Below are 16806 nucleotides of genomic sequence, written 5' to 3' on the forward strand. Positions count from 1 at the left end.
TAAAATGTTAGCAATCACTGTCCCTTTCTTAGGCTTTGAATAACTGTTTCCATCCTAATAATCTTACTAGTTCTTGAACCAAGGGTAATTTAAATAAGAACTACTCAACAAATATTATTCAGGAAAAGTTAGACCTCACACATAATACTTTGGAATGTTTATTATACAATGACATTGACAGTTTTATGCTTGTACAAACTTATTGTATGTTCCATTGAGTAATCCCACATTGTAGGAGAAAACACACATGCACACCCACCCACACACACACACACACACACATGCACATACATACATATATAATTTTGCCATTAGTTTTGCTATGTTTTAGCAGATGAAAGACAGATAATTCTTTTTTTTTTTTTTTTAAAGATTTTATTTATTTATTTGAGAGAGAGAGAGAATGAGAGAGAGCACATGAGATTGGGGAGGGTCAGAGGGAGAAGCAGCCTCCCTGCCGAGCAGGGAGCCTGATGCGGGACTCGATCCAGGGACTCCAGGATCATGACCTGAGCCGAAGGCAGTCGCCCAACCAACTGAGCCACCCAGGCGCCCCGAAAGACAGATAATTCTTAAAAAGCAAACCTAAACTTAAGAGATATGATGGAAGAGAAGATGAATAGATCAAACTTATTTCAAGGAAAGAAGCAGTATATATGGAAAGATAATAGCCTAAAAAGTCAGAATGTTGAACAGGTTAGATTTTAAGTGCTAATACCTTGCAATTTCATATGAAATACCAGAGTAAAATGACAGCAGTTTTCTACCTACTGGTGGTATTCCTGAAAAATCTATAAATCTCTTAATTATTAAGGTTTTTAAACTTCTGTTACTGTGTTTATTATATCATCTGCTAAGTATTTAAATTACATGAGCTGGCCTACAGTGTTTAATGCAGGAGTTTTTCCTTAAAGATGAATATCATAAGCTACTTGTTTGCATCATTGTCATTTGTCATAGGAGAAAAAGAATAGAGTGTGCAGAAGATGTGTCTTAGAATTATCCTGTAGAGTCTCTTCTACCCCATCAATCCCCCACAGCTTACTGTCTGCTGGGTGCTCACTAGTTCAAATGTCAAAGCTTTCTTTTTTAATTGAATCAGAATGTATTTTATGTAGCATGCCAGGGGAAAACAACAACAAAAATCCCATTCAATTAAAGGGAGATATGTTTGCAGTTTTCTGTTTCAAACAGTATCTTCTTTACTTTTAATTGATATAAAAACAATGTGTACAAAGTTGCTTTGTGGTTCATCCATTTTCTCTATCACCTAAGTGTAAATTCAGAATTTGGGAAAAGAGTTTCCCGGTTGTTAGGCAGTACACTGGAGCTGTCCATGACTGTTAAACAGGTATTAACTATAGTGATTAAATTTGACATAAAATATAACTCATCCAAAGTAAAGTAATGCATTGGTGATTTTAAATGGACCTTTAATGAAATGAACTACAGTGAAAGGAGCAGAACCTCAAGATATGAATGGAGAACCTGACACACATAGGTTGGGAGTAGGGGAATGTATGTGTGTGAAAGCATATGTGGACAAGTAAAATATACACACATACACATACATATACACTTATATGTGTTACTAAAGGGGTGAACTTTATGCTTAGTGTATTTGAAAATATGGTAAAGTACAAAGAAATTATCTGCCTGAGCCTACTAAATGAATCTCATATTAAAATGTGATGGCCTCAAAGGCATGCATTTGCTTCTGACCCATTTATCTCTTGATTTCCTGAGCAGCACATTCCAGGAGGTGGTCAGGAATGTCCTCATGCCTAACCAAGCAAAGCTCCTTGTATGCTGTTGTAGTCCTTCTGGCTCCCTCTTTATCCTCCATCCTCCAGGTTTTTCAGGCCACATTTTTGTGTGTTAAGGCAGACATAAGAAATGTATGCCCTCTCTGCCATATTCATTTAGGATTGACTCTGGGAAGACTTCCTTGATTCCCTCATTTAGAGGATTCATTTATTCCTTCAGTCTACCCCATCAGACAGGCAGGTGGGCAGACATTTGTGCCTTCATTCTAGCACTTGTAACATACTTGTATTATAGATAGTCTTAATCATCAGAATCAAGTTTTATTTATTCTTTTGCTTTCATTGTATAGCTCAGTGATTAAAACATGGTTAGTTTTCATTGTGTTTTTGCTGGATTTTATTTAATTTAAATTATTACCTATAACAAGATGATTGAAAAAAGTAGAAAGGTACAGTTAAGACAAGATGGGGTTATGTGGTCCAATAAGTGAGGATATATGTCTACAGACCTATCTACTTTTGCATCTTTGCATTGATCCCGTTAACATTCAGAAAGGCATCATCAATAATTGGTTATGTGATATTTTGTACTTTCAGAAACAAATGTAACTAGGCTAAGCTCACAGTTGGAGACTGTTAGTATTTTCATATACCAGTTCATTGATTCATGCATTATTTGTATTTATTTAAATTTATGAAGAGCGGGGTACCTGGGTGGCTCAGTCTGTTAATAACGCATCTGCCTTCGGCTTAGGTCATGATCTCAGGGTCCTGAGATCCAGCCCACATCAGGTTCTCTGCTCAGCAGGGAGTCTGCTTCTCTCTCTCCCTCTGTGAACTCTCACTCTCTCACTCTATCTCAAACAAAATCTTTAAAAAATAAAATATATTTACGAGGGGCACCTGGCTGGCTCAGTCAGTAGAGTATGTGACTCTTGATCTCAGGGCGGTGAGTTCAAGCCCCATGTTGGATATAGAACTTACCTAAAAAAATTTTTTTTTAAATTTTACTCTAACTTATTTACTTAGTGCCAGGCATTAAGTGATACCAAGATGAACAGTTGTTTGCCCTCAAGGAGCTTGTGGTGTACTGAAGACAATGCTGTTATGAAAAAAAAGAGGCACAGGATGCTCTAGAAGTACAAAGGAAGGGGGCATCTGGATTGCTCAGTTGGCTAAGCATCTGACTCTTGATTTCGGCTCAGGTCGTGATCTTGGGGTTGTGAGATTGAGCCCCACAATGGGCTACATGCTCAGTGGGGAGTCTGCTTGGGATTCTCTTCCTCCCTCTCCTTCTGTTCCTCTGCACTGTGCACTCTCTCTCTTTCTCTCTCTAAAATAAATAAATGAATATTTTTAAAAAAAGAAGTAGAAAGGAAGGATATTACAAAGAGGAGAGTCATGAAAAGTTTCCTTGAGGAGGAAAAACTTGAACTTAGTTTTGAAAAACAAGACCTAGCCCATGAAAAAGGAAGATGAGGCAGAAAAGGAACATTCCAATCAGAGCAAAGCCTTGTGCAAAGGCATGGAAGCAAAAGAAAATAAGGTGTGTTTGGAAAAATAATTTGGTGTGACTGGAGCATAGAGTACAAGTAGGGAGAGGGAGGCCAAATCCAGATCATAAAGATTCTTCTATGCTGATTAAGGAGTTGTGACTTTATCTGCAGGTAGTGGAAGACACTGAAAGTCAAGTTTAAGGCAGTGGCGTGATGAGGACAAATTTATGTTTTAGATAGATCCCTCTGGTTATGCCATGGATGATGGACTGGATGATGTCTGGAGTCAGGAGAGCAGTTATAGGACCAAAACAAATCCAGAAGAAAAATGACAAGAATCTGAGCTAAGTCAGTGCCCCTGAGAATAAAGAGATGTGGGGAAAGGGAAGCGGGGAGAGGGATGGACCTACGTACTCTTCAGGAGACAGATGCAACACAGTCTGGTGCGGATTGAATGTTGAAAATGAAGGCAAGGAATAGAAAAGATGACTCCCTGTGGCTTGGATGAATGGGTAGGTGATAGTGGTGCCATTCATTAATGTAAGAAACATAGGAAGAAAGCCAGGATGTGTTGGTGAAAAACAAAGAATATATTTTGGACAGAATGGTGCCTAGGAATTAAAGACACCAGAAATTCTAGCCTTTTATCTTAAAACAGATGTGCTTGCTATGGAAACTTGATCCAAGGCTTTTATGTAGTGTTCCTGTACCATTTTTTCCTAATTGCCATTAAAGATTATGTATTATATATGTTATAGACATAGATATTTACATCCATATTTCAATTTTCTATAATAAATTAAAATCTTTCATACCATAATACTTTAAAAGGGAAATTTTAAATCAAGTAATTTGAGAGCTTCAAGCATTAGAAATAATCTAATCCAGATCTTCATTTCATAGGTGAAGATCTGAAACCCAAATTGTTTAAGTAACTTGCCCAAGTTCATGGAGTAAATCAACAATAGTACCTGGATTAAAATCCAGATAACCTGACTCCTGCCTGAGTGTGCTTTTTATATACCATCTGCCTTTAAAAACATGTAAAGGAGGGAAAAACATGTAAAAGGAAAAATTAAGCAGACACTTATGTTTTAAAATTTCATGACTCTGAATTTTTTTGGGTGTCAGGTGAGTATAAGTGAAGGTGAGTATAAAAGAGAGGTGCCAGGCTAGTAAAGTATATTTTGGCATAGGAAACATCTCATTCATTTATGTGAGGAGAGAATGATTTTCTTGGGTCTTTACCCAACTCTGGGTTGTACATTGACTGACCACTTTCAGTAGCCACAAAAATGTGGTCTTAAAAGAATCGTAACCAAGAAAAATTATTGCAGAATTTGTTCATATGGGATATTCTGTCATGCCATTGATAGCTTAGCTTCTCTCTGTGCCTCAGGGGGGGTATTGCTATAATTCTGTTGGAGGAGATTTAACAAACATCCCCTCACATTATTGTCAATAGCTAAGAGCTTCCCCCTATCAAACAGAAATAATATTTACAGGAAGAAATGTAGTCAGAGGTAAATGCCACCAGAGTATTTACCAACTCTATTGAAATGATTCACCTATACATATCTATTTCCTGCAGTACTCAACTCTTTGTACACATAATAGCTGGTACAAGGCTTAGTACACAGGATGCATTTACCATATATTTGCCAGGACTAAATTGATATGATGCAGGGTTAATAAGCCTGAACTAATTTTAGAGTCTGGCTCTGGTTTTTGCCACTTGTGAGGCGATGCATAGAAAGAATAAAATCAGGGGGATGCTGAGGCTCAGTGACTGAGGAGCTGCTAGCTGGTGGACATCAATGCTGGGACGTAAGTATAGAGTCCAGAAAGCAAAGTCAACACCCCAAAAACTGATGGAGCATGAATTGGTATTATAAAAGGGGGGCCTCAAACCAGGAGCCTGTAGAAGTGAAGCAAGTAGCAGGAAGCAAGGAATAGGGAAATGCAGGGTGGGCCACCAATACTGGCAACCATTGTTGTTGGCTCAGCTTGATGATATAAGTCTGAGTTTCCCACACACTGAGTGAACACAGCCTGACGTCTGACATTAATTAGTTGTTTCACCTTGCTTTCTATAACCTCCCTGAACCTCAGTCACCACATCTATAAAATGAGATTTTGGGAGCTCATAATATTTAATGTCTCTTCCAGCTTGCTTATTCTAATGGTTTTATTTCTTCCATAAATAGTAAGTACTCCTTCAGATACCAAAATGAGAAATGGGATTTATGTCATGCATATCAGTACAGAAACTATTTCAAATGTCAGCTAAATAGGTCTGTTGTCTAAAAAGACAACTTTACTTTGCTATTTGGTAAAAAAAGCAGTATATTGGGAGATCTAATAATAGAAATTCTTGCAAATAATGTATTTGGCCTAAGCCATCTTTTTTTATAAAACCATAAACCTAAATGTAGTTGCATTTTAAGTATTGCCACTGATTTATGGAACAATGATATTAGATAAAACTATCAACATTTAAGGCACTTTTTGCATTATTTTACCTTTTTATTGCTTTTCCATATTTACCCTTTTACTTTATTTCACGGTTGTTTTGCCATAACTGAGTAATACCATATGCACCAACATTCAATGAGAGTCCACTTAATCTACAACATATTTTAAGTGAACAATGCCTTTGTCAATTTTTATAGGGCTTAAAATGTTTTTTTTCTTAAGAATTACATGGAGAAATTCTATTTTTTGTGCTTTAAGATATGCTATTGTTTAAGAGAGCCCTTGAAGTGAAATGATAGAGAATGCATTTCATATGCAAGACGTGTCATAATATCACACAGATTTTGGTTCTCATGAACACGAAGCAGCAAGAATTTTGAAGACCCAGTAAGAAAACTCTCTCAAAACTCTGTCTCATCATGGAAAATGATACTAGTCATTGGGCAAAAGACATGGGCAAGTGATTTATGAGTGAACTGCAAAATGACTGATAATCTTGACTTCTTAAAAATATTTTTTCTCTACTTAATAATGAAACTTGTCACCTAGTTGACTGTATATTTGCTTTCTTACCACCTATAACATTTCCCAGGATGTTATAGCCATCAATCTGTATGAAAATGATTAAAATAAAAAATGAAAAATTATCTATCTTTAAACAAGCTTCTCCTCATCTGTTCTGTAGCCTTCATTTTATGTATTTCCTGCATGAATATTATGTGTTACCAGAATTTGTCTATGACATTAGTGGTAGTGTGCTTGTGCTTGATGAGTGACTATCCTTTAGAATGGAGCATAACCTGCAGGGCCATCTAGCCTCTTTCAAAGCAACATACCAGCTCTTTCACCCACTCATTGTGTGATCATAGACAGTTTACATTAACTTCCCTGAGCCTGTTTCCTTATCAGTGAAATGAGGAAACAATGCAGTGCCTAGACTGTTACAAGGAAATCAGTCAGGTACTTACCTATGCCTAGACTGTTACAAGGAAATCAGTCAGGTACTTACCTAACCTTAGTAGAGGCTTAGCGTGCTGTTGTTGTTATTCTCTTTGTTATATTTTAGAATAGCTTGCAAGAAATAGAATGGGTAGAAGAAAACAAATATGTTATAAATTGCATACTAAGCAAAAAAGGTAGGAATTGATGAAAGGATTTTTAATGATCCATTGCATTAAAAGTGCTAGCAAAGTGAACTTTCCATATAACTGGCTCTAGAGCCTCTCACCTCCCTTCAAATTAACTTGGCCTCCAATATGGTGAAGCAGAATAAAGTAATCACCCTCTAATGATGTATGTTTTTCTCAAAGGAATGCGTAAATTAATTCTCAGTGAACTAGCCAAAAAGGAAACCAATCATTCATTAATCAATCAATCAACCAGCCAACCAGTCCAATAATAGAGCAGTTCCCCCAAATCAGAAGCTGGTGGAACATCAGAAGGTAGAGTTGAGTCCTTTCTTTCATCTCTATCATCACCTAAGGCTCCGCTCCATCTCTTAAACCATAAAATAGAGTGAATACTCCCCATGTAGGGTTAAGGTGTAATAATCCAGTCAATGTGTATGAAAGCTTTTTGTAAACACTATATCACTTTACAAATTTAAAATTATTTCTTTGCTTTAAACATCATTCATTGTTTATTATCTCATTTCAAATGCCATCCTACCTTCTCTTGCTGGTCTTTTGGACAGCACTTTATCTGGAGTCAGACACTGAGAGTGGCAGCACAGTCAAATTTGGTACTTCCAGTTGGGAGTCTCCTGCTTTATAATTTCTCAGATCTGTGATCAGCAACTTCTAAGCTTAAAATTGACATCTTAGATGTTTCTAAAATATTAAAACTTGAAGTAGCCATCATATTCTGCAAACATATTTTTAAAAAGGGTAGGGAATATATGAGGACAATTGAATTTGTTACAAATTTTTCCTGAACCTGGCTGATATGACACATCAAGATGTATTTCACAGTTCTACATCTACATAGGAATGTTTAGAGATAAAATGAAAGTAGCCCTCCTTATTAATCTCACATTGTATATTGACTTCTGCCTCCCTCCTCAGCCTTTAAATCAACTACATCTGGTTTTTGCTTCTTAAATGTGCCATTATCTTTTGCATTAAAAGGCAGTTACTCCTAGAGAGAGCAGCCCCACTTGATTAAAAAATAATTAACTTGAGTTATATATATGTTACTAATCATGGCAGCCCAAATAAGAATTTTAGTATAGGTTGGAGACCTACTATACCGCTGCAACAGGGTCAGCAGAATTGGGAGGCTCTTAGTGATGAATGCCTACATAAAGCAGTTACTTTGCTTTGCTGGTGTTAACTTTTACAGGTAAGAAAAAACCATAATAATACAGAATACATAGGAGCTAACAAAGATAGAATCACAAAGCAGCTGAACCTTGATGTAGTAACTCTATGCCAGAGGGTGTCCTCCTTTATGGAGACTGAAACATATGATTATATTACACCCAGAGCCAATTAAGCTCTGGGAAATAACTCCCAGTAACCAACTGCAGAAGAAGTTGATGTATAGGGGTGCCTAGCTGGCTCATTTGGTAGAGCATGCATCTCTTGAATTTTGGGTTGTAAGTTCAAGCCCCACATTGGGCATAGAACCTACTTTAAAAAAGTGATGTATAATTATCAAGCAGCTCTGTATTGGAGTTCACTGATTAGTGAATTCTCTCTCACTAGACAAATCTACATGGGAAACCAAGGTGTTATTTGAACTTTCTTGGTAAGCAGGGAATATGACATTGAATAAATTTGGTGGGCTAAATCACTGCTACTCAAGGAAATTGTTGTCATTTTGCAAACAAGGTAAGAAGCTTGCTCCAGAACATAAATTAAAGCATTAGAGCATCACTTTCTTCATTGAGAGAGTCTTGCTCCTACACACACACTATATTTGTAGTAACAGTGCGCTTAGTGACGTAGATAATTTGCATTCTGGCACAGTTTCTTCATTTCATGACAGACTGTTCACAAACAGTACTCATATAGACAGTTATTCTGTGGACCACACTTTGAGAAGCACTGGTCTTTGCCTAAATCAGAATTACATTGGGAAGCTTTTAAAATATATTGTTGTCTAGTATATAACCTTGAAAATTCTGATTCAGAGTTCTGGTGTGCCGTACCTTTTTAAAATGCTTCTCGTATAGTTTTGATAGATACACAAGGTTGAGGAGCTACACAATAAAATGCACAGAGTAATTAAATAGTGCTAAGTTGAATAGATTAGAGATTGAGAATGTGGAGTTTGGCATTGGGGTTCTTATTGTTTCTCTTGGGCAAATTGCTGTGGATTTTCTAGGCCTCAATAGTCTTACTTGTAAAGCAGCTCTAACAATACCTACCACATAAACTTATTGCAAGGTTTAAGTACTGTTATAAAAAGAAAGCACTTTTAGTTCAATGCCTACCACATAGACAATTGAGAAATGTCCGTTATCTGTGGTGAGTATGAGCTCCATGATGGAGATTCACCTGCCATTTTTTAAAATACACCCATTCATAACTTCCCAAAAGAAAGTTAAAAGATGTTACGAGGAAAGGGAAAACATGATGCAGAATCCAAAACAAAGCTGTCTGCTGCTCTGACCTACCCTCCTTTCCATTACCTTTCTATCATTGTTTAAATATGTTCGTGCAGTTGGAATAAAGCCAAGTTAGAGACCTTGTGTTTTGTCAAGATAATTTCTAGATATTTATTCTAACCTATGTTGTATTTGTTTTATAACAAATGTTTGTAGGTTGATCTTTTCCCCCTCTACTTCTAATTTCGGAATAAAGAATGAAGGGGAGTTACTTTATATTGACCAAGGACATAGTCAAAATCTATTAATAACAATATGAGTCTGAGGGGCGCCTGGGTGGCTCAGTCATTAAGCGTCTGCCTTCGGCTCAGGTCATGATCCCAGGGTCCTGGGATCAAGCCCCGCATCCGGCTCCTTGTTCTGCGGGAAGCCTGCTTCTCCCTCTCCCACTCCCCCTGCTTGTATTCCCTCTCTCGCTGTGTCTTTCTCTCTGTTAAATAAATAAATCAATTCTTAAAAAAATAAAATAAAATAACAATATGAGTTTGATTCTAACCTTTCATTTTCTTTCACTTGGGGCAGATTTATGATAAATAGAAATAAGCAAGAGATGGTGTTAGGAAGTGAGCTGCCAAAGTTTCACAAAGGGGAATTTAGCTTTAGACTATATTTATTACATGACAATAATGTTACTATGGATTATAAAATAGTGGATGTATTATGGTCCACTAAATCAGGAAAAATCACGTAGCTGTTAATGATTTGGAACCTGGTTTGTGAAGCACAACTTGGCAGAGTTATCAAGTGGTTAAGAGTGTTGGTATGAAAGTTAAGGACTTTAGTACTCAAATCCAAGTCTGGCTGTTTTTGTGGTGTGTGGCCTTGGACCTGACTTCTCTGGGATGCAATTTCCCCATATGTGTAATTGGGTAATAAAATGTAGTCACCACACGGTGGTGGGGGAGAATTAAGTGCACCGACGGGGAGGTGTAGGCTTCTTCTGTATTTTTCAAGCAGTGCTTATGCTTGGCTTTATTCTCTCCAGTGCCTAGCAGCCTCCCTCCTAGTGAGTCACTTAATAATTCTTCCTGGCCCCCATGGTACAATTTATTTTACAACCATAGTATTCTCTAAGATGGCACCGTAGAGGACTAAATGTTACCCAGGCGAGGAGGGCAAATGCTGCTTTATGGGTTATACTTTCAGTGCCTTTTTATTATTTATTTATTTATTTATTTATTTTTGAGCTTTCAAAGGAGCACTGAGAGTGGTTTTAGCTGGCTCTGTGGCTCTGCAGCTTGTTTCGTATACTGTTGCCTGTACTTTACTATTCCCTTAAAAGCTTGTGTTTTGGGCATCTGCCCCCCTCCCACTCCTTGTGTAATTCCCCTAACCCAGCGTGGTCTTTTACTTTTCATTACAGCAATGAAAGCGGGAGGCTGAATTTTTCTCAGAGATTAGTGGGCAATATGCTATAATGAAAAGACCAGAGAACCAAAATTTAGATTTAACTTATCGTGTGAACACTGCTGCATTCTTGCTGGGTGACCGTGGGCTCATCATTGACCTTTGATTCTGTTTCCTCAGCTACAAATAAAAACAAACAAACAAAAAAAAAACCCCACCAAAAACAATGAGGCTATCTGTGCCTAACTCACATCTTTGCTGTGAGGGTTGAAGGAGTTGTAGAAAGTAAGAAAGCACTATCCAAGTACAAATTTTCGTTATGGTTGTGATGATTATATATTATGTATCAGTCTGTTAGGAGTTTGTTAGCAACTGGGTTCCTGTGTGCTCGGCTCCCATTTCCCCAGCTCCCAGAAATGCAGAGGATCCCTGCCAGATGGCTGATTGGCCAGCTGTGTCTTGTTTTGTCATTGTAAATATCACATGCTCCGAGAGACTTTGCTTATAATGTAGTATGTTTTGTCCTTTATCTCCTCCAGATTGAGAACTACATTGTGGAAAATATGAAGTCGGAGATGGCCCAGATACAGCAGAATGCAGTTCAGAACCACACGGCCACCATGCTCGAGATAGGAACCAGCCTGCTCTCTCAGACCGCAGAGCAGACCAGAAAGCTGACAGATGTTGAGACCCAGGTACAGCCCTGAGCCAGAGTCGACAAACTCTTAATGGAGATTTTTTTCCCCCTTTAGCTTACTCCGTAAACACAGAGCACATTTCACCACTGAGATTGGGGAAACATACACATTTTTTGTTTATTGGTAATAACAACAATGACTGCCTGACGCTCTCACGTTTCTTTTGATTTAACGAGGGTTGGTATATTTAGCTTTGCGTGTGTTTGCAAAAACAAGACTGGCAAAGGGCTTAATCAGCATTGAAATTCAAATAAACACTGCAGCTACCAACTGTGATATGATATGTGTCAAACAAAATAGCCATTTGGGTCAAATTGGTGCCTTTGATGTGCATTTTTGACCTGTCCTGCTTCGTGTCTGGTAGTACACTGGCCACAGGGGCACCTGCGGAGGTTTGGTACAGTCAGTAGACAGGCAGGAAAACCCAGATGAACTGATCAGCAATGTGTAGATTCTTTTATTCAGCGTGATTTTATAACGAGAAGTCCATTGAAACTCTTTCTCCACATAATATCTGTGTCATCCCACCCTGGACAATGACATACTTCTTTATGTACAGTCATACTTATTTCAGTACAAATCAGTGAAATGCCTGTTAATCATCAGTCACAAACCTACCATTACAGTTTAATGCCAATATTTTTGGTGATTTGAAGATGATCTCTTGGTTACTCCATTTGCCATTCTGAAGCCCAGAGGATGAGTCTTATCTCATTGTAATTGATTTCTGGAAGCAAAGCTGAAATATATTTTAAAAGATACACTGAGGCTCATCAAAATTTTCAAGAATTTATTTGGGCATACATCAACTCAAGTTGAGCAGTGCTTAGCTGAAAGTGGTTAGGAACAGCCTACTGTAGGAGCTAAGGGGAAGGTTTGAATAGAGAAGATGCAGAAGCAAAGCAAGGAAATTATTTGATTGACTATAGCCTAAGCAGTTGCCTTATTTGAGGGGGCCTCCTTGGCTGTAATTGATTGTTCCTAACTTTCATTTTCTTGGATTTAAATGCACTGACTCTGGCTCAGGCTTTGATTTACTTACGTAGGTTCCCAAGGCATCAGAGCCACCTCAGTCTAATGGCCTACTTGTTTAAATATTTTAGCAATATAAATTCAGAAATAAGATGCAACCTTATTTCTATTTTATTTCATTTCTGTTAATGGCATCATTGATCATATAATGATATTTAAAGATAAAGAAAAATGACGATTTATATGGGTAGAGAATCATATATTACACAGACAACTTTCCCAGGTACAAATGATTTTTATGAAAGCCATTTAAAGCAGACAGGTCAGAAAAGTTTGAGCAGTTTTCCCATATTGATACAGCTAGTGAATTGAATCTGGCACTCCGACGGAAGCATTCTCATTTCTTTCCTTTTCTATCCCTCTTGATTAGGAATGCTAATAATTAAACTAAATAAGAACTTAAATGTGGATTACATTGGAGCAGTAAATCACATGGGCTTTGGAAGATATTTTTTGCTGCACACTATCATTGATAACCACAGGTGATGGGGAAGGGAAGACTATGTAATATAACTAAAAAGTATGAGACTTCATTTAAATCATTTATCATCATACCAAGCAAGCTTGGTGATCTGCAAACATTGACTTCTGGTGGTATAAATGATATGAGTGTATTTTCTCTTGTTTTTATAAGAACAGAATACCCACCATCTCCTACATAGCATTCTATATATTCAAAAACTGGAACAACACAATTAATACTACCACACCTGAGTGAACATTTGAAATTTTTATGCATTTATGTTATAAGTTTTAATGATCTACACGGCAGGGTTTTATTTTTTCTATCCCCCAAATCCTTTTGAGTTGTTTTTGTTCTCTTTTCACCTAGGAATTGGAGTTGGGGAGGGGCGGCAGGGGGAACCCCACTGTTAGCATACTATTCTCCACAAACCATTAAGATGCATGCTATATAAGATTTTAAGAGGTAACAACTTGTTCTGGATCCTTAAGGCTAAGAGATATGTACTTTATGGAAAAGAGTAGAGAAAATTCATAGAAAAAAAACCTTCTCTCTATGGGAACAGCTAAAACTAAATAGCCCTTAAAGGCCAATGAAAGTTTATTGGGTGCACCAAGAAGAATTTTAAGATAGCTAAAACATAGAACATATCTAAAAAATCACGAATCTATCAGAACTTGCAATGAGAGGGAGGTAGAGAAGGAAGACAATGGCTCAGACCAGCTATGTGCTTACCTTAAGTAAATCCTGGGTATTCTTTTCATCTTCATTTTAATGTCTTCCAACTGTCTATGCTGTCTGTTAAGCTGTGATGCTCCAAAAAATTTTCATGCAACTGTATATACATTTGTGTATATGGGATGTTTAGGTGAACCTTTGCGACAGAACATGTTCTACTTAGACATAACCACTCAAGTGCACTCAAGTACAGATGCAGGAACAAGTTACAAAATGAATCCTAAATTATTCCTTAACCTAAATGCACTCTATTCTTATATATTAAGTATTTTTATAAAAAAGGACCAGTAGATCCTTTTGTGCTATGCAAGCCTGCTCCTCCTAGGTTTTTGCTCCCATATTAATCTTACTTTGTTTCACATAGGTATGTGTTACTTTTCCTAAACTGACTTCAGGTTCTCGGTTATTTTAGGAACTTACAACAGTGGTTTTGCAATATATTTTCATGTTCTAACTTTTACATGATGATGTTATAAAGATAAGTAATTTATTGCTTTTTGGTCCTCTCTCTAGACCTTCTAGACTTGAACTTAACAAAAGGTGGCAGAAACATTTTTACAGCAATGCCATTTAAAAATACTTGTGTGTTCAATAAGCATCATAATCAGAAAAGAAACAGATAATGAGCACATCTAAATAACGCTGCTGGCCAAGGCGGTGAGAATGGCGCCCCATGCCCATGCCTTCCTCCTTAGTCTCACTTGCAGTGTTTTTCTCACTCTGTTATCAGTTTGTGCCAACATCTCCTTTACTTCCAGTTCCTCTTTCTGAGTGTGCACTATGAAAGGGTTAGTTTCAGACATTATTCATGTCCCTTCCTGTCATGTAAGTCCGTTTCTGGCTTCTACCACAGGCCAGTTTTGATTAGAGGCGCACTAATAGACAAACTACATTAAAATTCACCTCTAGTAATTGGTGTGCAGCTCTGTTCTAAGCAATTTTACAAATATTAGCTATTTAATAAGTTAATAAAAATCTTAGGGGGTAGGTACTGTCACCATCCCTCATTTAAAGATGTGAAAACTGAAATCTAGAGAGGAGAAGCAACTTGCCCTGAGTGAAACAGCTAATAGTAAATGTTAGAGCAAAGATTTGACCCCAGGATGTCTGGCATCAGAGTCTACATGCTTTCTGTACTGGCTCTCTCTGTATTCTGCCTTTCTCAGGATTCCTTTCTCTCTTTAAGGTTCTAGACACTAAATGGGTCCAAGCAGAGGGTAAGATGGAAATCAGATAAAACAAAAGTAATGTGAACCTAATAGTAACAACTGAATGTTTTCTATAGATGATAAACACACTGCTGCTGTTGCTGTTACCACGTACCTACACATCGTCTCACGCGATCCCGGAATCCGGTGTTGTCCTTGCCACTTGCTGGCTGTGTAGCTATGGGGCAGTTCCTTAGACACTTAGGCTGAGTTTCCTCTAATTTCCAATTATATAGGAACCATTGTGTAAGGAATGGGATTTAACTAAATTTTAAAAGGTATATTTTGGGTATCTCCTTGATGCAAGAGATTTTAAAAGGTACGGTATAGAATACAACCATAAGTAAAGCAATCCTTATGCTCAGTGAGCTTAATTGAATTAATAAGGTAAAACTTGCCTAAACCATTTCTTTGCTAACTTTCTATCAAATTAATTAGCTGTGGAGTCTTTTCGTATAGCCATAAAAATGCATCTTTCCAGTCTTCTACCATGGGGGTTTTATTGAGCAACGGCCCCAGCTGCTGTGCTCTGAAATCCATCACTGTGTTGGTGCAGAGGGCACAATTCCCAGTGGCCACTTCAAGCCAGTGACACATTGTGGTAGCGATACTTAGTCAGATCTGCTCCTGGGAACTGTTGGACTCCACGGACACATGACTTTGGCTAAGGGCTCTCCTTTAGCCTTACTGAACTTTCTCACAATTGCCGTGGAGGCTAAGACTTTCACTCAATCTCCTTTCCTTCCCTGTGATTAAACCTGCATCCTAGTCAAAAGGTACTCCTAGACAACTCTGTCTTCTTCCCAATTTTCCCTTACAGGCATTCCCCCTAATAAATGTCTTGCATATCTAATCTCATTTTATCATCTGCCTCTCAGAGGTCACGAACTATCACACCTGTTGTTTGGACTTCAATCGTACAATTGCAAATTTAAGCCAGTTCAGGAATAGTTTAATCAATGAGCATCAATCTCTAGACAGAAATAGATTTGAAAGGGCAGCCCTCAAAGTTGAGCCATTGGATCTCTTTAACTTGAAGAGAGAAGAGCTGAATAAATATTTAACCTTGGCCTGGTTAAAATGGCAGTAAAATAAATTTGCTAATGGGTCATCCAAAGAAAATACCATGGTAATTAACTTTCTCACAAGGTCTGGAAAAAGTGTTTGATGACCCATTCGGAGAGGTCTCAGTGAACTCTGACCCACAGGTCAAATTTGAATGGCAATCTCTTTTTGTAAATAAAGTTTTTATTGAACTCATTCATTTATATGTTGTGTATGGCTGCTTTCCCAATAAAAAGGCAGAGTTGAGTAGTTGTACCAGAAACCATATGGCCCACCAATCTATTTACTATCTGGCCCTTTATAGAAAAAGCTGGCCAACCTTTGTACTAGGATACAAACTTCAAGAGAGCAAGGATTTTGTCTGTCTTGTTCACTGCTCTATCCTTAGGATTTAAAACAACACTTGGTACACAGTAGGCTCTTAATAAATCTTTGTCAAATGATTACATGAACTAATATTAGTCCCTTAATTTCTGTAGATTTCAGCCCAATGCTCCCAAGACCAAAGGTAATGTCCTAAAGGTTGTATATTGATTGTTATATATACCAATAAATAGCTGATGGATCAGAATAGGACTTTGAACAGAAACATTCTACTGCAAAATTGTTCTGACCGACTAAGAACATCGGATGACAGCATATGCTCTGTACTTTAAGGAACAAGAGAAATTTGGCCACTTTCTTGCTTCATAGTGCTAGTTTAGCATTGGAGTGGAGTGAGAATTTGGATGTCATTAGCTACAACAAGCAGATGTAATAGTGATATGAAAGAAACCATTTTGATAGCAGTTGGGGGTGGGGGTTGCTTTCTTAGCCAGAGAGAAGCTTCTTGTGTATAGCTACATGAGCCTATAGGAAAGAAGTCAGACTCCAGAGACAGGCTACCTGGGTTCTGATCTGACTCCTCT

At 37.7% G+C, this 16806-nt stretch overlaps 1 protein-coding gene across 2 annotated transcripts in view; it reads left to right on the forward strand.

The window, feature by feature from the left end:
• The window catches only part of ANGPT1 (angiopoietin 1), a 244118-nt gene that overhangs the window by 138977 nt on the left and 88335 nt on the right, over window positions 1-16806 (forward strand). For both annotated transcript variants that reach the window (XM_036093065.2, XM_036093066.2), the window contains exon 2: window positions 11234-11389. In XM_036093065.2, coding sequence (XP_035948958.1) covers window positions 11234-11389 — 156 coding nt within the window. The remainder of the gene's footprint in view (window positions 1-11233; window positions 11390-16806) is intronic.

The sequence above is a fragment of the Halichoerus grypus genome, chromosome 5, assembly GCF_964656455.1.
Source record: "Halichoerus grypus chromosome 5, mHalGry1.hap1.1, whole genome shotgun sequence".
Lineage (NCBI taxonomy): Eukaryota > Metazoa > Chordata > Mammalia > Carnivora > Phocidae > Halichoerus > Halichoerus grypus.